The 11,521-nt window shown below is 49.9% G+C and overlaps 1 protein-coding gene across 1 annotated transcript in view; it reads left to right on the top strand.

Moving 5' to 3' along the window:
• The window catches only part of LOC111154165 (EFR3 homolog B), an 88,153-nt gene that overhangs the window by 30,345 nt on the left and 46,287 nt on the right, over window positions 1-11,521 (top strand). Inside the window, exons 2-3 of the mRNA XM_022513594.1 lie at window positions 7,027-7,103; window positions 8,159-8,286. Coding sequence (XP_022369302.1) covers window positions 7,027-7,103; window positions 8,159-8,286 — 205 coding nt within the window. The remainder of the gene's footprint in view (window positions 1-7,026; window positions 7,104-8,158; window positions 8,287-11,521) is intronic.

Raw genomic sequence — 11,521 nt, 5'->3', positions numbered from 1 at the left:
GGTGTCCGTCTGGACCAAGCTTTGCCAGACATCTTCCTTATCAGAGAAGAGACTTATCTTCTGCTTTCAGCTCTGATTACTGACCCGGGAAGTGCAGAGGGCTGCTCAAGGCTTTCTGCCCTCTGGCTGAGATGCGAAAAAAAATCTCTGTAGTTATATGACTGCTTCCTTTCTAACCGGGAGCAGATACAATGGTAAATAATAGTGTTAGGCTGATTTTCCTCAGTGACCCGTTCTCTCAAAAAAACGGCAAGCTTTTTCTGTTCTTCCTCTCTGCTCCAAAAGAACAAACCTATTAATTTTGCTTCTCTAGCTAATTTTCCTTAAAACTGGGTATGTAAAGGGTTAAAAAATGAACAGCAAACTTCAGAACCCAACAGAGCAGATCAGTGTACAGACACTTTTGTACTGGTTTTCCTCATATAAACACCCTACCCCTGCCCCGTGCCTTCAAGATTCTACTCTTAGAGATTATTTTCTTTGAGTTTAGAGATTTTTTTTTTAAAGAAGCATATGCCATCTGGAAGACTGTTTATCAGCTGGCTACTAGCATCTTGTGAATTAGATAATCAGATCACTGAGATAGGGAATTTTGATTTTTCTAGCAGGGTGCTAATAAGGGGATGTCTCTAGGACCAACGTAAGCAGCCTAAAGGCCCCAAATGCCTTAGTTGCAGGGCCTCAGGGAAGGGGAGAGGAATGAGGAAAAGGTGAAATGCCTCACAGAAAAGAAGTGGGAGGGGAAAACAGGAAGAAAATAGCAGAGGGAAAGGACAAGGCAGCCATCTTCAGGGGCTCTGCCTTTTGCCCGCCCCCTGCCCATTTGCCCTGAGATATCAGATCCTGTCTCACAGCTCTGGTGGTCGGTCATGTCCGGGCAGATGAGCCTCAGAGCTCCAGCTTTGATCTCCCTGACAAGCCCTCGCCCTCCTCCCTGACTGCCTGCTGGACAGTGCCACCTGATGTCCCCAATCCCCTGTCTTCCCCCATTCAGCCGAGGGTGTCGCTGGTCCTCCGTCATTGTACTGGAAAGCCCACAGTTCTACCTGGAATCACCTTCCTTTCCTCCCCACAGAACCATTGCCAATTTTCTCCTTCCTCTCCCATCCAGACGGCTTCCCTCACTTCAGGCACTTACCCCCGGCCCGGGGTGATTCACTCACTTATCTCTGCCTTAAATCTCTGAGTCCAGCGTTGCACGCCACCCCTGCTCATGAAGCTCCCAGAGCTCCCTGGTAACTTGGCAAAACCTAAACTGTCCGGCCTAGTGTTCGAAGCTGTCTTCAGTCTGGCCCAGCCTGGCCGCCCGGGTCTCGCCTTCAAGCGGGTTGAGGAAGAGAGAGGAGGCAGCGGGCCGACTTACCACTTAATTTGTGTCGGGCCCCCTGGCAAGAAGCCATCACTGTCTTCATTTTTTATGGGAGAAAACTCCACTCTAGGTTAAGTAAGTTGTTCAAGGTCAAACAGTCAGCAATGGGAAGCGCTGAGATTTCAACCTAAGCCCGTCTGACCCCTGAGCTCAAAGGCTTCACCACTGTGCTCTGGGACCTCGCCCTCCTGGTGCAATCAGTGGACCAGGGGCGGGGGCGGCACCTGGGGAGCCCGGCGGGGATGTGGAGGTTCAGGCCCCATCCCTGCAAGCTGAACGGGAATCTGCGTTTTAGTTGATTCCCCAGATGTTCTGTGGTGCCCTTTACAGTTTGAGATTTTAGGGGAGAAAAAAGTGTCCCTTGACCCTCTTAGGGCTGGGTCCCAAGATAAAACGGACAAAGATTAATGCAATAGACGCAGGGATTTGAAGTTTTACAGGAACCTGGGGGCCGTCATGACAGAAGGAGACCCTAAGACGAGACCAGAGCAAGACGCTTTCGTACCTTTTAGGCAAAGACACAAGAAACTTGTGAAGAATTGACAAGACAAAGGGGTTTGGGCTATGGGGTAGTAGACGGTGAAGAAGTAACTAGGAAGATATATGTGAGCTTAATAAAGTTTGTTTGCCGGTTCCTCTGGTGCCTTCTCTGCATTTCTACCTTTGCATTTACTGCTCCTTGATCGCCTTCAGTTCAAAATAATTTTTATGTCAAAAAGGCATATTTTGGGGTGACATAACTCAATTCCCTTTAGGATGCACCACCTGGGTGGTTCTTCTCTTTCTGTACAAGCTCTTGGCTTTCCCAGCTCTGTGACAGTGCAATCCCCTCCCCTCTGTGGTATAGTAGTTAACGTCGTGGCCCCTGGTGTTGGGGGGTTCAAATCCTGGTCTGCCGCTTATCAACTATGCCACTCTGGGCAGGTAACTTTGCCTTTTGACGCCTCAGTCCACCCATCTGTGAAATGGCAAAACAACAGGACCACCTGGGGGGGGGGAGTTTTTGCAAAGGTTTAACACTTTTTTTAGCACTGTGCCAGACACATGAGGAAGAAAGCACCCACTGTGTTTTTCAAGTGTGAATCCTACCCCACTTCTTGTCCCTTCTCTTCTGAGAAGCCCTGCCCTGACCATTAGCTCTCCGGGTGATCTCTTCCTTTCTGGAAATCTGTGGCAAATTCTGGGACTGCCGTCACAGCATTGTATCTTAGGGAAAATCTTTTCCTCTTATGGTCTTGATGAGGAAGAAGTCTCGAAGATAAAAGGGCAGAACCGGGACTTGAACTCAGAGTTCAAAGCAACAGAACCAGGACTTGAACCCAGTCCTTTTCAGACTCTAAAGTTAGCACCATTTCCAATGTACTACGTTTATAGCCTTGTAAACCAAGGCATATGCTCTTGGAAAAAGAGTGTTAAAAGTATTCATCATGGTGATATTTGTAGTTGTGAAAAAGGAGGAGATGTTGGTTTGAACAAATGTCAACAGATTCCCTTACCTTATGACTTACCAGAGGCTTTAATATGCTAATTTGTACTGTGAATCTGAAATCGGGGGATTTGGCATGCACGGTTTCCTGCACTGATTTGCCCTTAGACCCTTTTCCGCGGGGTGCTTGTTAGCATCTGGCAACCAGTGTTCCACGGAACACAGTTTGGGGAATGCAGCTCTGTTCTCCAGAGCCCCCCCTTTCTCCCCATGGACTCCTCAGTTCATTGAAGTTCACCTTTGCTTCCCCTGTGGTGACGCTGACAGTTTGGGAGGAGCCAGCGGGAGACGAAAGCAGAGTTTATTGAAGAAACAGAGAGAGCAGATACAGACAGAACCTCTGGGAGACCTGGAGAAGAAAGGAGCAGGAGTCTGTCTTTCTTTGGGGTCTGTGGGATTTTACTGAGGACTGTGGTCTGGTGCACCTGCCCTCGCAGGTGTCCAGGAACCAGTTAGAACAAAGACAAGGACCCAGTTGTTATTCCTTAGCGCAGGGGGCCCTGACAGGGGTCTGGAGTACGCAGATGGAAGCTTCCTCCGGTCATTCTCACCTGGTCCTTCCTTAGATGTTATCCATCCTAGAGAAATCCATTAGCTCCTTGTCTCTTATAAGGAGGACATAGGCTATTTGCATCACAAGGCATGTCTAAAGTGGAGTGGGGGCGCAAGTCCTAGCAAGAATAGAAGCCCCAAAAGAAGCAAAGGGAAAAAAAAATTAGCTTTTTCTCTCACGGGGTCCCTTCTGTTTCCCTGTCTCAACACATGACCAGTGCTGTCCTGATGACTGACCTCCCGAGGACCAGTCCTGGGGATTCTCTCCAGTGACACTTGCTTTGTCTCATTAGCACCTGGCTCTGCTCTGCTGAGGAAGCACCTGGCAGGTCACATTTGCACTGGGGTTTGCACTACGGTTTGGGGACGCTGGCTGCGGGGAGGGGTCAAGGTACTGTGATTTGCAGGTGCCTCGAGCTGCCTCGGGCAAGCAGTACATGTTTCAGACCCACAGGTCAATGAGGTTTGATCTGAAGGAGCGTGCCTTGTGTCTCCCTGCTCAGGCCTTCAGATGTGCACCGGCCTTGGATGCTGTCACTGCGCAAGCAGTCAGTGGGGAAAGCCCCACTACGACGTACCAGCCAGCACAGAGCTGTAGGCAGCGAGGAAAGGACGCGGCTGCCCCCGGCCTGGGGAATGCGGGGGGGGGGGGGGCACTACCCTTGAGCCTTCTCAGGGAGCTACCAGGCCCCACCCTGCTTCAAGGATTTGCTGCCACAAACTCACTTAGACCTCACAACAGCCTTGTGCCATGAGCCCAGGACACTCACAAACACAGTGTGGTTATTTGCTCAAGGTCACACATCTGGGAAGCGGCAGTGCTTGGATTTCACTAGAAACCATGCTGTGGGGTGTCTTGGTGGCTCAGTCAGTTAAGCTTCTGCCTTGGGCTCAGGTCATGATCTCTGGGTCGTGGGATCAAGTCCCGCGGCCAGCTCTGTACTCAGTGGGGAGTCTGCTTCTCCGTCTGCCCAGGCTCCTCTCCCCTCCCCCAGCTCCTGCACGTACATGCTCTCTCTCTCATTCTCTCTTTCTCTCAAATACATAAATAAAATCTTTTTAAAAAAAGAAAAAAAGAAAAAGGAAGGCCGTGCTGTTGACCACTCTGCCTCACAAGCCCTCAAGGGGTCTGAGGAGGTCGGAAAGGAAGAACAGACCAGGGAAAAGCTCCAGGACCTAAGTCAGGAAGGACTGAAAACAGTGGCAGCTTTGTTGATGAGGGGGTACTCGCTCCCCTCTCTTGTTCTCTTACTGCTCCCTGTCTGGTGGGACAGTGCCCTGGGGCCTTGAATGAGACTGGTTCTCCCCGGGGCCATGCCCCATGGCTCTTCACAGACTCTGTGCTGGGAGAGGCATGTTCCTGGGAGGGGCCCGTGGGTTAGAGAAGGAGGCACTGGACAGAAGGGGCACGTGAGGCCTACCCCTTCTAGACACAAGAGATCAGGAGACCAACAGGCTGCCTGATTTTACTGGGAAGAAACCAAGCCCGTGTCCCTAGACCGAGATACAGTCAGGCCTGCTGCCTATGGGAGGTGGCTCATGTCCCCACGGGTAGCACCAAGAGCCCCTAGCCCCCTTGGTGCCCCTGCACAGAGCTTTCTGCCCTGAGTACCCAAAATGGGCTTGTGCTTCCTGACAAGCCTGGGTTTCTAACAAGCTTGGCCTCTGTCCCATGCAGGCCCTGCCCCTTAGGCCTCTCAGACACGCTGGAGGAAGGGACAGGCACTGGGGCTGTGCAGTGCCAGCTTCTCTGTGATGCTCTGTCCTCACTCCCTTCAGACACAAATGGCCGGTTCTCCTGGTCTGGGGACAGCGACGAAGGAGGCTGCCGGGAAAGTGGAGGGCATGTCCCGTGGGCATCTTGGGAAGAAGCGTGCTGACGGCTGCACTGGGCAGAGGGCGGGGTGGCCGAAGGGGGAGGATGGATGGATGGGCTTCAATCCCAGGCTTCGAGACCTGGGACAGAGAACACCACCCCTGGGAGTGGTTCCATCAGGAGAACTAGCCCAGGCTGGCGTCCAGGGCCCGAACACCCCCTCCCAGGCGTGGACAGAGAGGAGAGGAGGAGACGTCAAGCCAACCCAACGAGACTGAGTGCAGAGGGCCTGACTGCAGCCATTGACCAGGTCTGCGGCCCTCCGCAGGGCAGGGGGAAGGCTGGGGGTGCGCAGCTGCCTGTGAGGGGGGCGAGAGGTGATGTGAGCCAGTTACCGGGTGGCCTGTCCTCCTGTGGCGTGCCCCCGGGCTTCTCCCAGATAGCACCCATTCCCTTGTACCGAGTCACACCAAATCTCTGCTCCTTCCTCCTCCTGGCACAGCCGCCCGCTACCCCCTCCCAGTCAAAATTCCCAGAGAGCCGCTTTTCTCTGCAGCTGTAAAGCTCTTTGTGAGATTCAAGTAATTCCCACTAAAGTAATTCATTATTTTCTGAATGGTCCATGGCCTTGATCCTTCCACGGTGCACTTGCATTCCAACTGGAGAGTTTGTACAAGCAGAATTAAGCATTAATTGGAAGGATGAGGGAACAATTATTTTTGGGGGGTGGACTTTCCCAGGCCCCCTTCGATGCCCTCCCCTCGGCTCCTTCCCTCGGGGCCCATTCCCCGCACCAGGCAGGGAGAGGTGCGGCTGGAATGTGGAAGGAAAGATCCCTGGGGCAGGAGGAAGGTGGAGACAGCACTGGGTCCCAGAGGGTTCCGTGTCCTTTGTCTAAAGACAGTTTATGGGGGGGCCTGCAAGAGTCAGCTTTTTATTTTCCCAGGGTTTGGTCTATTATCGCTGATTTCCTAACACCATCATTTCACAGCACCCAAAGACACAGAAAGAGGTCATGTCAGGGAGCCTTCTCCATGCAATAGATTCAGCTTTCTGGAAATGTACCACATTGTTCTCAGTCTCTCATTTTGCCACAGGCTGGTGGACACCTCGTGGGGTGGGGATGGGGGGGGTAGCCTGGGGTGGGGGGGGAGGCTGGCACAGGGGGCTGGCACAGGGGGGACTGGGATGCGGGGCTGGCCCCCTAGGGCCCCACCCCACCCTAAAACACCACCGTCACCCTGCATCAAAGATGCATTTTCAAATGTTAATAATTAATGGTAATGTTAATTTACCAGCATTTCACATAACGTTCTATAATGGAAATGGCCGCAGGGAACGGGAAGGTAGCAGATATTGAGAAGCAGAGAATAAAAGAAGTGGGGTGTCTGTGGGGGTGGGTGGGAGGAACAAGCACTCCTCAAGCTGTGCATCTTCCCAGGACACTGGGGAGGCTCTTGGGCTGCAGGAGGCAGGTTTATAGTCCTGCCCCCGAGTGTGTGTGTGCGCGCGCGCAGGCGCACGTCTGTCCAGGGGTAGCACCTCACCTTTGGGTGAGCTCCCAGCCCTCAAAGTGCCCCTCCATGGCCCGGCTTCATGCCCACACACGCTGCCGGGCTTGACCCCGAAGCGAAGGACGCAAAGCACAAAGGCAAAGGTGTAGCATGAGGCAAGTCGTGGGAGATGACCACTCCAGGGCCCCCGGCGCTCGGCACTGGAGGGACGGGATTTTTCTGTTTCCCGGCCGCCTTGGCCTGGTTCCCAGGAGGCCACATTCATGGGTTTTTCTTCTTGCTGTTCTAGGTGTCTGTGGCTGCTGCGGCGCTCTACGCCCCAGGTACAAAAGGCTGGTTGACAACATCTTTCCTGAGGATCCCGAGGTGGGTCACTCCTCCACCTGGCATCATCTCCCACCATCTCACCCCGTCCAGGGCTGCGAGGGGAAGGCGGGTCTGCCGGGCCCCTCGCCCGTGAGCCTGCTCACTCTGGTCAGTGGGGAGCAGCTGCAGGGGCTCTGCAGGCCGCGGAGATTTGGATCTGTCTGAAGTCAGGATCTGCAGGGGGCTTGGGAAGCTGGTTTTGGCTTGGTTTAGGTCTTTACTGCACGGCTGAGACATCTTTCTCACTCGTGTCTCTCTGAGTGGTGGTTTCTAGAACTGCTCGCTCTCTTGATGGTGCTCTCTCCCTGCTGTGTCCTGTGAGCACTTCCCTTCTTGGGTTTTGGCTCAGGAGCCGGTGTCTTCTCTGTGGCTCCCTCTGGCACCCGCCCGGGGTCTGGCTGTGCACACACAGGAGGCCTGGCTTCCCAGCTTCCTGGCCGCTACTCCCCGCTTGGGCTGCATTAGGGATTGTGTGGTTTTGGAAATGTCGGGATCTGATATTCTTGATTTGCTCTTTGGAAATCAATGACATCTTCTTGATGGACAGTTGAAGGGCCACATTTCCAGCATCCTCTGGAGAATTCCTTAATTGCTGCTGAACTGCCTTCTCTTCCTGTTCATGTCTTAGGGCTGGATTTCCAGCACATTTTAATTCTGAGTTGCTTTCAGTGAAGGCTTATCATTCACACACACACACACACACACACACACACACACACACACAGACACACGTATACATGCCTACACACATGTGCATATATACATTCGTGTCTATATATGTACTCATGTATCCATATACATACAAAAATAATAAGTACATTTATACCACTATTCTAATTTATAGCTGGCACACTCTGGGCTAAGTTGTGAGTTCCTGGGAGGCAGGAACCATGTTTTAATCATTTCTGTATCCCTGACCCCACATGGGAGGTTTGTCACATACATAATGGCACTGGGCAGAATGATAATTCAATCAACATCTTATTTACCTTTAGACTTGAACCCTTCTAGCCATGGAATGGTCACGGTGAGACATGAGGTCCTGTCTTTTACAGGATGGCCTGGTGAAGACCAACATGGAGAAGCTGACTTTCTATGCCCTCTCAGCTCCAGAGAAGCTGGACCGAATCGGCTCCTATCTCTCCGAGAGGCTCATCCGTGATGTGGGTCGTCATCGATACGGGTAAGAGTGTGAGAAAGTGAGAGAGATGCTTTCAGAAGCATAGGACAAAACATAGGGTCCTTTTATGAAAATCATAGTAGACTTGGTCACTGAACAGACTGGAAAAACAGGGACTGGGCCTGAGGGAGGTTTGCATGTGTTTTTCCAATGGCAAATCTGATGCCATTGCCAAGATGTGGGAAGAAGGGGATGTTGGCTTCTTAGGATCACCTCTGTTAGCATCCATTTTCCCCTTTTGTCTCTATCCAGAAGCCCTCACCCACACTCTAGGACCTTGAAAAGTTGGTCTAGTCCTAACTCTGCCATTATCCTCATCAAACCAAGCAAGTTACAGTCTTAAAAAGCAGGGAAGCGCGGCGGGTGTCTGATTCTTGATATCGGCTCAGGTCATGATCTCATGGTTGTGAGATCAAGCCTCATGTTGGGCTCCATGCTGGACATGGCACCTGCCTGGGATTCTCTCTCTCTCCCTCTCCCTCTGCCCCACCCACCCCCAATCTCTAATTAAAAAAAAATATATATCAAACAATAAATATTAAATATTAAAAAAAAAAGCAGGGAGGAGCCATCTACATTCTAGTGAGAAGGCAAGGTTAGTGGTAATTTGTCCATTAAAAATACACTTAAATGAAATATTTATCAATCTGAGAGGGAAGGACTTGCTATGTTTAGTAAAGAAAAGAAACCTTAAATGAAAATGACTGATAGATAGATTTAACTGTTTAAAAATTTAAATATTTTGATGTAAAAAAAGAAACCACCAAATTTTAAACGACAACCAAAAGAAGTGTTTTGAAAGAGTAAGACAAAGGATTCAAACTCGTCTATTATTTGTATAAACCAATGGTGGGGCTGGAGTGGGGAAACTGAGTCACTAAAAACTGAAACCAGGGCTCCAAGTAACCAACTCACAGAAAGAGGAAGGAGAAATAATAATGGTCAATAAACTTATAATCAAAGATGTGGCTTGAAGCACTAAGATATCATTTTCACTTAGCAAACTGATAAAAAAGTATTTCCAGTACTAACCAAGGAATGGCAACGTGAGAGGTAGTTTTGTACTTTTCTAGAATAAGTGCAAATTGATTGAACCTTTTTAGACCATAATTTTTTTAAAAGATTTTATTTATTTATTTGACAGAGAGAGAGATCACAAGCAGGCAGAGGCAGGCAGAGAGAGGAGGGGAAGCAGGCTCCCTGCTGAGCAGAGAGCCCGTTGTGGGGCTCGATCCCAGGACCCTGAGATCATGACCTGAGATGAAGGCAGAGGCTTAACCCACTGAGACACCCAGGCGCCCCCTAGACCATAATTTTAAAATATAAGTCAAGTATTCAAAAAACATGTATGCCCTTTGATCCGGTAAATTCTTTGTCTATTCTTCTATCCCAAGAAATCAATCTTAAATATAAACTAGCTTTACACACAGAGATGTTCATTGTGGTGTTTTTTATAATAATGAAATATTGGAAATTAATGTCCAATAAGAGGAAAAGGGTTTAGTGAATTATAATGTGTCTCACTTGGTGAAATATTATCTATTCAATAGAAATGATTTATAAACATGCTTTCCCCATAATAATGAAAATGCCTTAAGTAAATGAAAAACAGACTATGTAATTGCAAATGCAGTGTTTTACAATTAAGTTTAAAAATAAGCAACAGGGACGCCTGGGTGGCTCAGTTTGTTGGACGACTGCTTTCTGCTCAGGTCATGATCCCGGAGTCCCGGGATCGAGTCCTGCATCGGGCTCCCAGCAACGCGGGGAGTCTGCTTCTCCCTCTGACCTTCTCCTCGCTCACGCTCTCTCTCACTGCCTCTCTCCCAAATAAATAAATAAAAATCTTAAAAAAAAAATAAGCAACAAATACCAATGCCTAGAAAATAAAGTAAAAACAAATATGCTGTAAATGCTACGAGGGCTCATTTTCTGAGCAGTGCGGTTGGGTTTTGTGTGTGCAAAAGCTGAATGTAAGAAAACCCGAAGACATCCCTGGTGGCATTGCTGATGGTTTGGAGGGCGGGGTAAATCTAGCGCAATTGTTCTGAAGTCCCTGTTGCTTCCGTTCTCCATACATCCATGCTCTGCTTTCCTCTGCTTCTTCCTTTCTCCTGCTGCAGACTCCAGATCATGGTAACATTAGCAATTCTCTTCCTGCATTCTCTCTCCTGTTCTGGTCCTTCCAAATGAGTACTAGCTATGACCTTCAGAACACGGACCTGGCTCCTTTAGAATAAAATGCAGACTCCCCAGCTTGACTTCTACAACCTGCCCCTAACTCACCAGGCTCCCCCAGCCATGCCTGCCACACCTGCCTTGCCTGCTCAGACCCACACTCCAGCCATGCCCGGCTCTCTGAGCCTCACGCCTCTGCAGCAGTGCTCTCTCCCCTCGACCCCAGTCATGGGCCCCCACCACCACCCATCAGCCCAACCACCTGCCAAGCTCCCTTCCTCCTGGCGGGGAAGCCGGAGTGAATGCTGGCGTGAAAACATTTGCCTTGTGCTGACAGAGTGTAGACCTCCAAGCTCTGCAGGACCCACTCACGAATCCAGAATCAAGCTATCCCTAGGAGTGACAGCAAGACCAGAAACAGTACATTTCCATCATCGTTTTATAAAATAAAATTAGGTTACATGCTCAATAAAAAGGGCACAAATACACTCTACGTGCTGATTACGTAAATCGCCCTGACATATGGTAAAGCATGCCCAAGCATGTAAAAATGACTTCGTCCTAGATTCAACCGAAAACGGATATGCTAGCAGTAACATTAAACATTTAATACTAATTTCATCTGCCCTCTCTGCAGGGATGGTTCTCTCGATAAAAATGTCCTATAGCCAGCAGAGCCAATTAGAGTCATTCCACTGCCCTTAGAACTGCAATTCGAAATCGGTATCCTTCTGTTAAAAATAGTCGTGGCAGCCTCTCAGTATTTAAAGCCTTGAAGGCCTCACTGGAAGTTTTAATCGTAAACATTTGGAGAAGAGAAATCCGTTAGATTTGATCTCCCGTTCTCCCTCCCTGTCCGCCCTATCTTGCCCAGCCCGGTGCTATGTACATCGTTCTCGTCTTCCTTGTCATTAGTAGTAGCTTCCTGATGGCAGTTTTGGGAGCGCAAATATTCACCTACAGACGGTCTGAGGGCTGTGTCTCCCTGTGATCATGCAGGTGTCTGTATTTATGGTTTAACTACATGGACGTGAACCTCGGGGGTTGGCCTCAGGCGCAG

The sequence above is a fragment of the Enhydra lutris genome, unplaced genomic scaffold, assembly GCF_002288905.1.
Source record: "Enhydra lutris kenyoni isolate GAN:26980312 unplaced genomic scaffold, ASM228890v2 scaffoldscaffold35, whole genome shotgun sequence".
In the NCBI taxonomy this organism is placed as follows: Eukaryota; Metazoa; Chordata; class Mammalia; order Carnivora; family Mustelidae; genus Enhydra; species Enhydra lutris.
The sequence above is the reverse complement of the archived record's forward strand: the minus strand, read 5'-3'. Positions and strand labels throughout refer to the sequence as shown.